At 25.5% G+C, this 15,586-nt stretch overlaps 3 protein-coding genes across 3 annotated transcripts; 2 read left to right on the plus strand and 1 right to left on the minus strand.

Moving 5' to 3' along the window:
* Window positions 1-789: 789 nt before the first annotated feature.
* On the plus strand, window positions 790-3,160 carry LOC143153781 (cytochrome c oxidase subunit 4 isoform 1, mitochondrial). The gene is made up of 4 exons (XM_076325327.1): window positions 790-902; window positions 1,358-1,573; window positions 2,188-2,380; window positions 2,927-3,160. Exons 2-4 carry the CDS (start codon window positions 1,364-1,366, stop codon window positions 3,037-3,039), a joined length of 516 nt encoding a protein of 171 aa, XP_076181442.1. The 5' UTR covers window positions 790-902; window positions 1,358-1,363; the 3' UTR covers window positions 3,040-3,160.
* Window positions 3,161-4,429: 1,269 nt separating this feature from the next.
* LOC143153780 (terminal nucleotidyltransferase 4B) lies at window positions 4,430-9,800 on the minus strand. The gene is made up of 8 exons (XM_076325326.1): window positions 9,378-9,800; window positions 7,766-7,936; window positions 7,115-7,472; window positions 6,749-6,895; window positions 6,275-6,468; window positions 6,033-6,186; window positions 5,789-5,927; window positions 4,430-5,623 (listed from the first exon to the last, which is right to left on the minus strand). Exons 1-8 carry the CDS (start codon window positions 9,734-9,736, stop codon window positions 5,427-5,429), a joined length of 1,719 nt encoding a protein of 572 aa, XP_076181441.1. The 5' UTR covers window positions 9,737-9,800; the 3' UTR covers window positions 4,430-5,426.
* Window positions 9,801-12,245: 2,445 nt separating this feature from the next.
* On the plus strand, window positions 12,246-14,161 carry LOC143153864 (solute carrier family 35 member G1). The gene is made up of 2 exons (XM_076325479.1): window positions 12,246-12,584; window positions 12,929-14,161. The coding sequence occupies exon 2, from the start codon at window positions 12,931-12,933 to the stop codon at window positions 13,975-13,977; it is 1,047 nt and encodes a 348-aa protein (XP_076181594.1). The 5' UTR covers window positions 12,246-12,584; window positions 12,929-12,930; the 3' UTR covers window positions 13,978-14,161.
* The last annotated feature ends 1,425 nt before the right edge of the window (window positions 14,162-15,586 follow it).

A 15,586-nucleotide genomic window follows, 5' to 3' on the forward strand; every position in this document is an offset into this window, starting at 1 on the left:
AAATATTACAATATGATTGTCAATATCGAACAACAATGAGATGAAGAATATGTTACAATTTCAAATATAATTTTTCCATTATAATTAAAATTGGGAAATATTTTATGCTTAATTAAAGTAATCATACTTAATTACACTAATTGAGTGGTCAAAATTTGAAAAAAACGCATGTTTATGAAGATAAACGATTAATCAGTTAATCAATTATATTTTATCTTATATCAAATAATAATATAAGTATACAATATTATATTATTATATACGAAAATGAATATTTTGGATGTCTAATTCGTATTCATGTGGTGTATTTTTTATTTTAACGCATTATCTTTTATGATTATCAATACTATGGAATATAATATTTTTATTTCTTATATAACAACATAAAAATGATGGTCTTTATTCTCGTTTGTTTTTAAATTTTTTGAATAAAATATATGTATCTTATCTAATATTCTAAAACAGTAAAAAGTAATTATATAAAAGTGTAGACTTATTCTGAATTCAATATAACATTACAATTTGTACTACCTAAAATGTCAAAATATTTGTAGACGTTGAAACATATAATAACACTTCTACAAAACCTCTATATTTTCTACTAACATTCTACTGAAATTTTGTTCTCACTTTTAGTATAGCTTTATTGTTCATCAAGAGAAATTTATTTCAAAATCGAAAATGTTATATATCTACATATTTTCAAATATTCGCGGCTGTTTAGCATGGTTAGTTAAGTTATATATCGATATTTTACGATTCGATATTTTTACTCATAGTAGGAGGTAAGAGACCTTACAATACGTAGTCGGAGGACCACTTGGGAGTGTGCAACCTGCAAACGATGATCTAACTGTGTTGCAGCCATTTTACCTTCTCTTAACTCAGTATCTGCAAAGACAGTAAGTTTTCGGACACGTACTATTTCATTAATTCAACAAATTAATAAAAAGTGTTATTATATTCGTCATATATTAAAATATTAGTCTTAACAAATTCATGTACATTTTATAAGTGCATGTTTTTTAAATCGTTTTTGTGAAGCATATTCTGTTAGGTAACCACTGAGTGTAGTATTCGAAGATTAATTTAAAGAGCCTCAAATATTTAAAAATTAAATATTTCCATGAATCAAAATAAATATATTAAATGTTTAACAATCTCTTATTATCCATGCGTATTTTATACATTTCTACAATTTTTTTGTCACAGTGGAATCACTCTTATCTTATAAATGTATATAAATTATCAATTAACGGTATTATATAGCTTTATTATTTTTATTTGTACATTTCTATAAAAAAGGAAATTGGACAATATATTTAATTTGACTTTTAAAATTTGTATATTATTTCAGTACACAATGGCTAGCAAACTTTTTGTTTTATCTATACGCCAAAATATTCCAATTCACATGCGTAGGATGTCTTCATCAAATGGATATGAATATGTAAATGTAATTGGCAATAGAGATGTAGTAGGCTATGGATACAATGGAGAAGAAAATTACATGGATCGACTTGATTTTCCTATGCCTGCAATTCGTTTCAAAGCAAATACTCCAGACGTCATGGTAAAATATTTTCTTTAATTTTATGTTCTATAACTTTTTAACAAGAAAACAACACAAAGTATTATATATTAGTTTTAAAGAAATTTCAGTATTAAGTAGAGAACAGAGGAAATATTAGATCAATATTGAGTTATTTATGTAAATACTCTATAGTTTATATGATATTTAAGAATAAAGATCATTTGTATTAAATATTTTTGATTTCACACTTCTTTGAAGGAAAAAGGGTTATATGATTACAAAGCTAGTCATTGCTATCAAGCTATTCTCTCACTTGAAAGAAGTAATGTTAAATATATTTAACAGATCTGTAATTTCATAAAATATCAACTGTTCTTACAAACAATCAAACATAGGTCTAATACTTGTTAGTTTTGTATATATTTATGAAGTTTCATTAAAATCAATGTATAATAGTTTATACAATTTGCTTTTAAGTGTAATTAGTAGAATGTAGTTCTCAAACATTTTTCTTTAAAGAATTTGTTTCTTACATTTAAGTATGTTATGCAACCTTTACAATTATTGTAACACTTAATATTTGAAGAAATGTCTTAAATATAACATTATATTAACATAATGAAGTTTCTTACCTTAATGCTAATTTTATATAGGCATTAAGAGAGAAGGAAAAAGGAGATTGGAAGAAATTATCTATCCAAGAAAAAAAAGAATTATACAGAGCTAGCTATCGCCAGACACTTGTTGAACTACAAGCTCCATCAGGTTCATGGAAAGGAAGTATAGGAGTGGCACTTCTTGGTGTGGCCCTTAGTCTTTGGACGATGATTTTCCTCAAATTATATGGTAAGATAAAATAAAAATAAATTATTAATTCTAATATGACAAGTCTAAAAAATGTGTTTGCATATATTTTCATATAAAAGTTCCAAATTAAATTCATTGTAAAATTGTATTAGATTATTTATGCACAATTGTTACAAAATAGTAAATGTGAATAATATTAACACATCTAACCTGGATGTCTTATTACAATGTATACAAATTTAAAATAGCAAATTAAATACTTAAAAGAGTATAATTAAATAAGAAGTCAAATGTATCTGTAAAGCAAATTCAACTTGTAATGGGTCATTCAATAGCTTATAAACAAAACTAATTTGTAGGAAATTTCAGCTCCAAATTTCAACTTATACTGTATCAAAGTGCAAAAATTGAAAATCATTTTATTGCCTCATTTCTTCTATTTTATCGCATTATAATACTTTCAAAGAATCAAAGGCATTTTATGTACAAAGGCAAATTCAAGTTGTAAACTTGAATTTTTAGAAACTTGTTATTTTTAAAAAAAATGTATTCTAGACAAACTAAAAATTATTTCAAATTTTGCAGCAATGCCACCATTACCAAAAACATTTGATGATGAACACAGACTCGCTCAAATGGAACGTATGAAAGCACTTGACATGAATCCCATCAATGGAATTAGTTCCAAATACTTTTAATAATTTTGTATTCAAAATATAGTATACAATAATGTATTATAGGAATTCACTTATTTAATAAAAATGTTCTGTATACATTTAGTGAAACAAAATTCAAATAAATTAAGTGGTCCTATTGAAATCAGTGAGTTTTAATGCATAATGTGTGTACTCTAAATAAATTAAAAATGACATTATATGAAGAATATTTCATATTTAAAAGCATTTTATAAGTTGAATAAATGATAATGTTAATTTTTATAACGATTAGTTTTTTTAATTTGATTTAAATTTCTTTAATTGAAATTTATTTGATCGTTCTACTAAATTTTTGTAACTTCTTATGGTAAATATGTCTAAATATCTACTTTTTCTTATCAAATACTTATAGTATGTCAATTATATTATAATGTTTTTTATAATTAACTGTTTATTATTTTACAGATTGAAATTTTAAACATGAAGTATATTTATGTTATAGTACAATATTATCAAAATAATGACAATAACACAAAGAAACCTGTTATCACTGTTTATTATGTTGTCAGCACTTACACATTTTTCAGTAGTTTTTGTAGATAGATAAACATAAATCACAAATTTGTAATAATAAAATGTTATGAAAATTTGATCCCAATTAAAAATTTGTAATAATTTTTGTAGACTAGATAGCTGTAATAACAATAATAATAATTACATAGCTTTGAAAATGTAAGATCCACACTTTAGTATTCATAGAGCTATACATAAATCCGTATATGTGTGTTGTAACAAGCAATTGACATTCTAATTATAAAATTGAATCACAGCTTATAATGATATTCATGAACATCATTTCATTCAATAATATACAAAATACTGCAAAAATTTTATACAACTTGAAGGAAAGTGAATGCTGGTAACTTTTTATCTCTGCACTTGAATTTAATAGGAGACACTGCCTGAATTATATTACAACTTGTATTAACACAAAATGCAATCCGGTCAAGGATTCTTAATTGGTATACATTCGTTATTATAGGTGCAGTTACTTTTTCTCCTAAATTTAAAGAACAAAAATTTATTTGCTGAGGAACGGAATGTAATATTTAATAACTTAGATACAAGATAATTTAACAGTACAATGTTTGGAGTTCTCAGTGATATCAAGGCCTTTCTACGTATTGTCATATACAAAATTTTTGAAATATTGCTCAGTTTTTAAAAAGTGATACAGAATATTACTATAATAAACATGTTTAAATGCAATGTCTGATTCGTGCATTGAATTCATTTAACATTCGGTCATGACATATGTATGCTTATTATTACTTGATAATATAAAAATAATGTATCATTATTCAGGGGAGACTAAAAATTACAAACTAGTGTTACGAAATCAGCAATTCTGTATAAAAAGTAAAGCATTATGCACAATTATGACTTTAAAGAACACAGTGTAAAAATCTAAAGTGTATTATTTTTTTTCAGCGATGAGTTAGTATTTTGAAAAATGTTTTTATTCAAAATTTCTTAATCACCAGCACACGAACTTATAATTTTATTAAAATCCGAAAAATATACCAAAACATTTTCACAACAATACTGGACTTACATATTACAGAAAAAAATAGATAATTCTCACATAGAGACATGGACATATCCATGACTTTAAATGATAAAATTATCGTAATAAACACTATTTTAGGTACGTACAAAATAAAAAAATTCAGTAGGTAACTCTTACACTTATTTTTCTATGTTCGATAATGTATATTACAATATTTACAATAGGTAAGTCCCAATATCACCAATTTTTCTGTCACCCCTTTATTATAAGAATATAGTTCCATATAGAAAACTAAGTCTTTATCATCATTATTAGAGCTTGTTTTACAGCTTCATGAAATCTTTAAGAAAACTGCACTGTAAATAATCTTTGTATATATCGTTCGTATTATATAAATGTATTACAATGAGTTTATCGTGGTTATGAACACAATTGCTATTCAAAGATTGCAATAAGCTTATAACTTTGTAAACAATAATCAATAAAATATTACATATTTTCTTAATGTTGTTTGTAAAATATGCAATAATGCAAAAACGAAGTAAAACTAAACCAATTTATATTACAATTCTGTACGTCTTTGGTATGTAAATTTTCGTACAGAACATAAAAATGTTTCTGGTGAAATGAAGAACTTAACTACATTTGGGGCACTTTCTTGTACCTATGAGAAAAAAGAAACGCAGAGTTTATTAACTCCTCATCGTTATAGACACTGAGCCCCTCTGTACACTAAAGTGAAAAGGATAATTTAGTTGTGTGATGAAAATTAATCACAATGTCTTTTCACCACACGATTATGATATTGAGCTCGCTACTTAAATGACAAACAAAGTCCAACATTATTTTGCACGTTTCATCACCGTACACAATCTCCAGTACCACGAGGTGTAATGCACTGTTTTTTTCGTTTTACGGTTTGTGGTCTTGAACTCGGACTGTGACTATTGTTGTTACTTCCATTACTATGAAGAGAATGTTTCGCTTTACTCTGTCCACTTATATTATTATTTATTCCACGATGATAATTTCCTCTAGAACTGTGATGGTGATTACCTATAATAAATAGATATATATTATTTTTAATGTTTATAAACATATAAGAAGTTAATATTTCTACATCCAATAAGCTTAATATAAAAATATAATAAATTCTAAGTTATACAAATAACTGAAACATCTAAAGATTATTAAATATTAAAAAATTTTAAATAATTGTACCATGACCAGTTCCTTTAAATGGTTTCTTCCATTGTGAATGGTGATGAGTATGTTGATTATTATATACATGTCTTTCCTTATTCCTATCTTCATCTTTTCCACCAGTGTTAGGAGAATTACCGCGACTGCATTCAGAATCCTTGTAACATAAAATATAAGCATTAAAATACAAATTAATATTTAAATGCCTTAAAATTCGTTTAAAATTTAATTAATCTGTAGTAATCTTTATTTTATTTTGTACCGTATCACTAGCTGGAGCGGAAAGGGTTGATGCATCAGATCCAGTTGAACTTGACAGTGAATCTACCTCGCTCAAAGGTAGTGGGAATGTTTCCTTAATCCACTTGCGATATTCTATTACTTCATCTGTCACACGAATTATTCTCCCTAGTATACTAAATGGGGGAATTTTTAAAAGATTCATATAAAATGTTATCACAAAATATGTATGTGTATAAATTTGAAATGTATAAATAATCTCACCTCACTTTATTTGCATCATTAACTAAGATATTTAAAGGACTAACTGCTTGTGAAAGGACATAATACGCCCAATCAAATGCATCTTTTACGTACAGTGCACCATAACTACTACGGCCAATATCATTTCCAGGTGTAAGTGGATCTTCTATGCACAATAAAGAAGGTCGATGACCATCTATCATATCTCGTTGAACCTAAATCGTTTAACATATATATTACATTTAATTGAAATAACACTAATAAATTGGTTCTCTATTACTTATATAGTGAACATTGTATATATAGTATATGTATCTATATATAACATTTCATTTATTTATTTTTAAATAACTACTGACAATTGACAAATTAGACAAGTGACTATTTAATAAACAAATATTCTATTTTTTTTTTATAAAATATTGTTTAAAATATTCTATATACAATTTCATCAACTGTATGGTCTATATAAAATTTCATAAGAATATACTTTACCTCTTCCTTCGATATGTAAGTACCACCATCTTTTACACGAATTCCTGTTTTAACATAATTAAATTTCCTACCATATAATTCCAAAAATTCTATTAATAACACCCCGAGATTAGCATTTGAACAATAAGCATTTTGCCTGGGATGTAACTGAAATTAACATTTTTCTATGAGGCGGGAGAATTAATTTTTAATTTATACTAACATAAGATATTTTTTTTTAAATGCATTATGAATGACTTAATTTTACATAATATAACTTCTTAACCTTCCATTTATGTTCTTTTTGCATTGAATTAAAAATATTTTTACTAGTTATTTTTGTTATAAAATTACTACACATTTGAAAGAAAATCATTAATCACATACCTGTAAAAAACTGATGGTCATAAGTATTAAACTGTACGAGGAAATTCCACCAGTAAAAACTTCATTTAGGTCTCTTTGTAACAAGAATTGCTTTAATACCATAACTAGCTTCTCCAGAACTGGATACTGCTTTTTAAAAGAATTGATCAAATCTGCAGATTTAACACCATTATTCATATTAAAACTGATGTCTACTTTAATTTCAGTTTCTTTATCAGTCAACTTGACAATGGGAACACTAGCTTTGTCCAAAACTTTAATAGATGATGGTTCAGCAATATTTTGATCCAATAAAGCACGTTCCAAAGTACGTAATGGAAGATTCATCCACATTCCTATAACTACTAAATCTATATCACTGAAAGAAAAAATAAAATTTAAGTTCTCATAATATTTAAAAGTGTATGTGAAATATTAATTACATTAATTTTATGCTTTTAGCGAAAGAATTAATATTATTTTAATAATGTTACAAACTTTTTTTTATGGTATATGTTTATATACTTAACAAAATTATAAAATATTAATATCATAAATATTTTCATAATTTAACATATTTTATAATAAAACAAACATAAAAAGTATTATATATTTTGCATATGAACACATTACTAAATACATTCTGTTTTAAATATGTACAGTGATACGTACCTTGTAGGTAAATATAAACCAGTACGAAAGCTGCCAAATACTTCAACCTTAGAATCTGGCCAGAGATCATATATTACTTGTTCTATCCTTTTAACAACGCGCATTCGTAAGCTATGCTCTTCATTAGAGGGGCACATATAAGCAAAAAAATCTTCAATTTCTTCATGTAACCTAGACATTTAATAAAAATCAATAATTAATCATTTTTTATGTATATTAATTTCAAGAACGTTTCTTAACATAAAATTGATAAATTTTCATCATTTAAAATGGACAGATTATGAAATTCATTATTTTTCATTGTCACATATTATTTATTACTAAAACTTTGTTTTATTGGAATTAATTATTTCTTAAACACATAAAATATTATTACTATAATTTGTTATATATGCTACTAAAATGTATAAAACAGAAGCACATGAAGTCTTCTTATTTTATACATTACATGATTTTTATAATTCTATGATAGTATAAAATAATAATTTGAATACGTTTGAAAAAATATGATTTTAATTTATCAGCACTTATAAATGTAAATTTGTTATTGATTTGTAATATATTATAACATAACAATGTGATTTGTAATATATTATAACGTAACAATGTGATTTGTAATATACACATTAAAAAGACTTTTGAATACCAATTATGTGTATTAAAAAAAAATTATAATAATAATATTAACATTTATATTCTTTTAAATTCTGAAGAAAATAAAAAATATTCTATAAGTTATTTTACTTTCAATTAATAAAAATGAATTTTAAATAAGATATATGAAAGTTGTTACTTTTAAGGTACTTAAAACAGTAAATTGTAATGAAAATTAATTGCTAATATCAAATTGTAAGTGGATACAAGACACAAAATAAAAGATAAATTAATGTAATAGTTTAAAAGCATAAATAACTATAACAAATAAAATTCATTTTAATATTTAAAACTCAAATATAATATATAACTAACATAGTAGTTCAAATTCTTATTTGTTTTAAATAAATTGCATACATATAATACTTATGAAATTTAAGTAATAAAACATTCAGTGTTAAATTTTTCAATATAAAGTTCTTACCTGATTTCACACACCATAAACAATTTATAAGTGCTAATACATTCATACTGTATTAATATTATTACTTATGGTAATTATTAACAAATATCAAGGAGATGCATTAAACTATCATTATGTAAAAATGTATAATATTGTCTACTACCATTCAGCAGCAATATTTTGCAATTCTGAATAATACAAAATATTGTAAACATTAAACATAAGTAGTCGAATTATATAAACATCCACGTGCGCTACAAAATGATATTCGCAGATATTAAATTTATATCGATAAAATTTCGCAAATATTTAAAGAAGCTAATTATTTCATATTATTAAGACAAATAGTATTGTTTTTATTTTTAAAATGAAAATAAGTTCCAATTCGTAACATCGTTGATTATAAAGTGATCTACCTGCTATACCCTATTTGTAAACCAGCATGCAAGGTATGTACATAACCTTATTCATGCCCATATGGACGAATCACTCATAGCACAATAGCTTAATTTCCAGAGGACGAATAATAAATCAACATTCGATTATAATACTCACCCAATAACTCCTTTTGAATAATGTTTATTCGGTACACGCCACGGACAACCGCCGTATTCGCCAACTAAGGCATTGTAATTGTAGTTCATGCCGTAGGTACTAGCACGATTATCACCTTTCCTACGCGACGGATTATAATAGCTATTGCAAGTGTTATGTTGCATGCGGTCTCCCGTACGAGAATTAAGAGAATCCAATGCTATGAAGTCTTGCTGTAGCTTCACACCCATCACATTCGAAGACGAGTCGTTCTTCAGCGTTAAGATATCAAGACCTTTCTCAGCTTCCCAAATGTGTAACCACAAATCCTTAGCGGGGCCGAACTGCTCCGGTTGATACCAACCGATAGTCGGATCCATTAAATAGTTCTCGATTCCGTATCTCACAATTAATGGTATTTGCGCACTACACTACAAATCCAATCTTAATTCAACTTTAATTGAAAAATTGTCTGATTTATTGTAACCTGCGAACACTATGAAATTCATACATACGATCAATGAATAACAGCATTTTAGAAGGAACTTCGTGTACTGCTATGAGAGTATAGTAACACCACTTTTAAAACATCACCACTAGGGGGCTACAAAAAGCAGTCAATTCTCCCTAAATAGCGAAATACTAGATTTAAATATCCACTTAAATAAAGAGGAATCTATTGAGTAATAGAATTGAAAACATTTAAGGTTATCACTGCAATTATTATTGATACCAATAATTATTAATAAGTTGTACCAAAATACTACAACTATTTAAAATAAAGAGTAATAGATATTCATATCATCTATGATTTATGTGATGGGCACTGTCAAGTTGTAAAAGAAAATATCAACGGAAATGCTACAATAAAAGTACTTTATAATTTAGTATTTATCAAAGTTCATGTCTCAATAGGAGTACTCTATTACTTGTGTTTATCAACATGTATAAACATTTACGATTGACAATTAAATCAAGTATTAAACACAATTTGAACAAAAAGATTATTCTAATAAAGCATTCTTGGACTTACGTTTATGAATCATAACTTGTCAATTAACATTTTTCTTTTAATCATATTCATAGAACATATTGATACAATTACCCGTTAAATTTTTGACATTTTTATAATAGATTCCGGATAAGAGGTAATAAGATAATAAATTTGAGAAATGTCGACAATAATACAGCATCTAGTATATAATACAGACATAGTAATTAGAGCAAATACTTGTTACGGGATGGCAAAACTGCGACTTTGGACAAGCGTTCGTTGTTCTAATCAGATCTCTAAAATGTATTGTAAACATTGAAAACGACAAAGCAAACAACGACCTCAAAGAGGATCAACCGAGTATTAAGTATCATTTAAAAATCGATATATGAACATATCCACAGGAACAGAAACTTGTTTCAAGATATCGTTATCATTAGGACAGGATGCTATGATGACGCCTTTCAAATTCTATCACCAGAGGGAAACAAACAATAGCTGATTCTCGCAAGATATAATATTTAATGAAATGAAATCGTTCAAATAATAACATATTTCCATATCTAAATGACCCTAATGTTAAATATTGTTAGATATCATTTTTATTAATCATTTTAACTATATAGCAGATTTTAGATGTAATACAAGAATTCTTTATCTTTTCTTTTTTTTTTTTTGTTTCTGAATATCATTTTCATTTTTATTTTGCATAATTTAAATTATTTATACTAAATAAATTCTTCTGACATGATATAAAACGCATTATATTAATTTATTATACATTTATTACAAAAAAATTAATACAAAAATTAATGGAATTAACAAGTGAATTTACAAATTAAATTTATTTTTATTAGATTACGAAACATCCTTTTTAGTATGATTCAAGTACTAGTATACAAGAATTATCGAATGTTTTAGATAGAAATAAATATGTATAAATAACAGTTGTCAAAGTAGAAAAATTACAATGAAAATTAGAATATAAAAACATTACAGAAAACGATGTAAGTATAAAATAAAGTAAACAACACTCTACTCGAATACTTGAGAGCACCGAGAAAGATAAGAATGACGTAAATATAGTTTGACAAAGCTACATATGACATATTTTCACTACGCGTGACTAGTAAGAAGAGGAGGTAAATTTTAATTGTAAGCATGACGTTCGCGTAAGATCCGTTCCACAAATTTCCAGTTTCTGTAGAAATCAAATAAAACATATGATTACATAAAATAAATAAATTTGACGGTTGGATGCTTTACGTATATTTTCATTGATAATGCTTTTATGTACCTGTATAATGCATATTGCAAAAGACAAATAGAATTTTAATTTAAATTACTGTGACTTCAAAATAATTTCTATTCAGATAATTATTAAATTTACTGATATTATTAACGTTATTTATTTGATCATTAATTACTTACACATTAATTTCTTCTACAGAAATAATTTTTGACGAATGTAAAACGCTTTATTTATATTTTTACTCATTAAAATTACTAAGGGAAGATGATCCATTTAATATATAAATGCTCTGCACAAACTTTTTATTTTTTATCCTTATCACTTATGTTAGAAATTTGATATTTGAAAGTGTAATAAGATTAGAATATAATGAAATATAATACATTCGATCATAGTGATAAGAAAAATACCAAAAATAATAAAAACAGAGTATATAATAATAATAATAATCTTTTGTGAACTTGTAAGTCTCTTTATAATTGAATTAAATATTCGAATATTTTTATCTAAATCGTACAAAACCTAGTAACTTTACAACATCAGGTTTGTTCCGTAGAAAAAGAATGAAATATTTTTATTGTCATACTATGAATGAAATTAATGAATAATCGTACTTCTTTATAAATATACTTTGAAGAAGATAAAATGTATAGAATATAATCACAAAAACAATGTATAATTTTAATTTTACATATATTAAACTTTTTATTCAGATATTTATCAGATAAACTGTCTACTCTTCGACATGATGTCACGAGTTTTCCACTTCATGCAAGTGACAACGTGATTTCTTAACTAAAGTAGTCAGCAATTAAAAAAGATGTAAAGAATACTGTCAATAGCAATGAACAAGAATGTTTTATCGAAAATCCTAAGCTAATTTAGTCTTCCATATTATTTATAAATGCACTGTACTAATTGTTACATAATTTTACTAACAAACCTATACGCTGTGTTTAACCAGTTAGTAAACCTATCATCGGTGAGTACATTTATTAATATTAACAAAATTGGGTCTAGTATTTTTTTTTCATTATTAAAATGGTATTACAAATGTGTTTGATAAGTAAATTATTTCTATAACTTCACTATATATTTAAGTTGTTATTATATTAATTAATCACTTTTTGTTATTATTTACTGTTAAAAATCTATTTTGATCTATTTTAATCTACTTTAATAAAATGTTTATATTTTGTGTATTTAATTATGATAGTAAAATTTTTAAGTAGTAATTGGTTTATATTTTTATTTTAAGTTACTGTAATTTTTTCATATAACCATGCCCTTCCAAGATTCAAATATTTAATCTATTTTTCTTTTCAGATATGTCAGAACACGTTGAATTACAACATTTAGTTGATAGTGACGTTGAAAGTAATATGACAATAAAGCAGAAACGATTTTCAATTCTTATGTGTAAATCGTGTCCTTATCTTGGTTTAATACTGGCAACGTTATCATCATTATTTTTCTCATTATGCAGCGTGATTGTGAAGGGTTTGGTAGAAGTAAATCCAATGGAATTGGCAGTATTTCGATTTGTTGGTGTATTGTTACCAGCAATACCAATTGTGATATATAAAGGACAGCATCCTTTTCCAAAGGGACGTAGACTAATGCTAATATTAAGAAGTTTTGTAGGGACCACTGGCCTTATGCTAAGTTTTTATGCATTTAGGTATATGCCATTAGCTGATGCATCAGTTGTAGTTTTTTCTGTTCCTGTATTTGTAGCTATATTTGCAAGAATCTTCTTAAAGGAGCCTTGTGGGATATTTAATGTTATTACAGTCTGTTTAACATTGATTGGTGTAATTCTGATAACACGTCCACCACTTATCTTTGGGGATACTACAGAGTCTCTTTCTGATGGTTATATGAAAACACAACATGCAGATTTATGGGGTGCTATAGCAGCTTTCTCTGCAACACTATTTGGTGCAAATGTATATGTTTTATTAAGAGCTTTGAAAGGTCTTCATTTTTCAGTAATAATGACAAATTTTGGATCATTCGCCTTAATTCAGACAATAATTGTATCTTGGGCTATAGGTGCACTTTGCTTACCTCGGTGTGGAACTGACAGACTTTTAGTTGTAGCACTTGCACTTTTTAGTTTTGGGGGTCAAATATTATTAACCTTGGCTTTACAGATGGAACAAGCAGGACCAGTTGCAATAGCAAGGTCAGCAGACATAATCTTTGCCTTCTTCTGGCAAGTTCTATTTTTTAATGAAATACCAAATCGTTATTCAATGGGAGGAGCAATTTTAGTCACAAGTTCAGTTTTATTAACAGGACTAAGAAAATGGGCTCTTTCCTTACCAGAAACATCTAGTGTTAAAAAATCTTTAGGAATATTGGTGATGTAGATTATTATTCACAAAGAACAAAGAACAAAGAACAAAGAACAAACAAAGAACAAAGAATAAAGAATAAAGACAATTTAAAGAATTTATCATATTCTTAACACTAAAGATTTTGTTTCTATAATTGACTTTATTGTAAAAAGTTTTTTACGTTGAGGTAGACAGATTTTTTCATAAAACTATAGATTATAATAAAATAAAATAAAATAAAATAAAATAAAATAATATAATATAAAATAATATAAAATAATATAAAATAAAATTTCCTTAATATTTAATATCTTCAATAGTAATTTCTCTAATATAGTAAAAAATGAATTTAAATTGTTTAAACATATTTGTAAAAATAAATACACAATGTGTTTGGTCAACATAAATACATTTGTAATATTTTATGAAGTTAAATTGCTTTAAAATTGCAATATGAAATGTATTAATATAAACATACTACAGATTCACATAATGAATATTATTAGTAATTGTAGAACAATATACAAAAAAAATAAAATAGATAAATTTTTATCTAATCTTCATCTCCTCTTCTGTTTAGTTATTCTAATTTAATAAATATGATACTATTATAAAGTATAAAAGTAAATGATGTAAAATATCACTGGTTATGTACAACTAACACTTAGCAGAGAAAAAGCAAATTTAAATCTCTATTACAACAAATATTTCATAAAATAAAAATATCATTACACGAACATTTATTAAATAATAAAGCCATTAATACTCTATTGCGATAAAATACGGGATTTATACTTTTCAATGTGAGTTACTCGAGTTTATAGAAGATATATGTTCATAAGATTTCTGAAGGAATGTACAGTTACGTTTATTAGAATAATTATATCCTTGAAATGTTTTGTTCTATACAAAATATACATTTGTACATTGTTTATTTACAAATTGTTATATAGATACTTCTGTAATAGATCCCTAACATTGTTATTCTAGAGTCTAGTCTAAAACCCAGTATTACAGATACTTTGCATAAATATTTAAATGTATATTTAATATATAAAAGTCTTAATTTATTATCATACACAATTATTTATAACTATGTTCTGCAGGTCACACAAAATAACGAAGCACTTTTTTATAATATTTTTTTGTAAGATTAATTTTGTTATATCTACAAAAGTTTGTTCTATTCAAATTTCTAAGCATGTACACATTAATGTTATAACTTCATTAAAATGAGGTACTAAAAAACTGCACAAACATCTACAAACTTTGTAACTTTAAAATTATATTAATTGATTGATATATTGATTGATAATAAATTTATTATCATTATTATTACTACAATTGGTGTGTCTATTTTGCACTTTAAACACAGAATTAAATAATAGAATCTAAATTTCAATAAAATAAAAATTAAAATATATATATTTTTAAAATGCATTTTATGTTTCTGCATTGTATTTTATATATATAAAATATAATGGGTAGAAAAGTGTTTCATTATTTTATGTGAACTATTTATCAGCTTAGAACAAAATGTATTGAATCAGTGTTACTTAAACTTAAAGCGTAATAAAAAAGTTTTTTCAACAACGAATAAGTAGCATAATATTCAAGTAAATTTTTAGTTGTAAATGTATAT

The sequence above is a fragment of the Ptiloglossa arizonensis genome, chromosome 13 (genome assembly GCF_051014685.1).
Source record: "Ptiloglossa arizonensis isolate GNS036 chromosome 13, iyPtiAriz1_principal, whole genome shotgun sequence".
NCBI lineage: Eukaryota > Metazoa > Arthropoda > Insecta > Hymenoptera > Colletidae > Ptiloglossa > Ptiloglossa arizonensis.

Bases quoted from the DNA above. Each gene is read 5' to 3' on its own strand.
- LOC143153781 (XM_076325327.1), top strand. From the start codon at position 1,364: ATGGCTAGCAAACTTTTTGTTTTATCTATACGCCAAAATATTCCAATT. The intron at 1,574-2,187 runs GTAAAATATTTT...AATTTTATATAG, and splicing joins CAAATACTCCAGACGTCATG to GCATTAAGAGAGAAGGAAAA. The intron at 2,381-2,926 runs GTAAGATAAAAT...CAAATTTTGCAG, and splicing joins GATTTTCCTCAAATTATATG to CAATGCCACCATTACCAAAA.
- LOC143153780 (XM_076325326.1), bottom strand. From the start codon at position 9,736: ATGGATCCGACTATCGGTTGGTATCAACCGGAGCAGTTCGGCCCCGCT. The intron at 7,937-9,377 runs GTGAGTATTATA...TTAAATGTCTAG, and splicing joins TATTCAAAAGGAGTTATTGG to GTTACATGAAGAAATTGAAG. The intron at 6,187-6,274 runs GTGAGATTATTT...TCCCCCATTTAG, and splicing joins AATGATGCAAATAAAGTGAG to TATACTAGGGAGAATAATTC.
- LOC143153864 (XM_076325479.1), top strand. From the start codon at position 12,931: ATGTCAGAACACGTTGAATTACAACATTTAGTTGATAGTGACGTTGAA.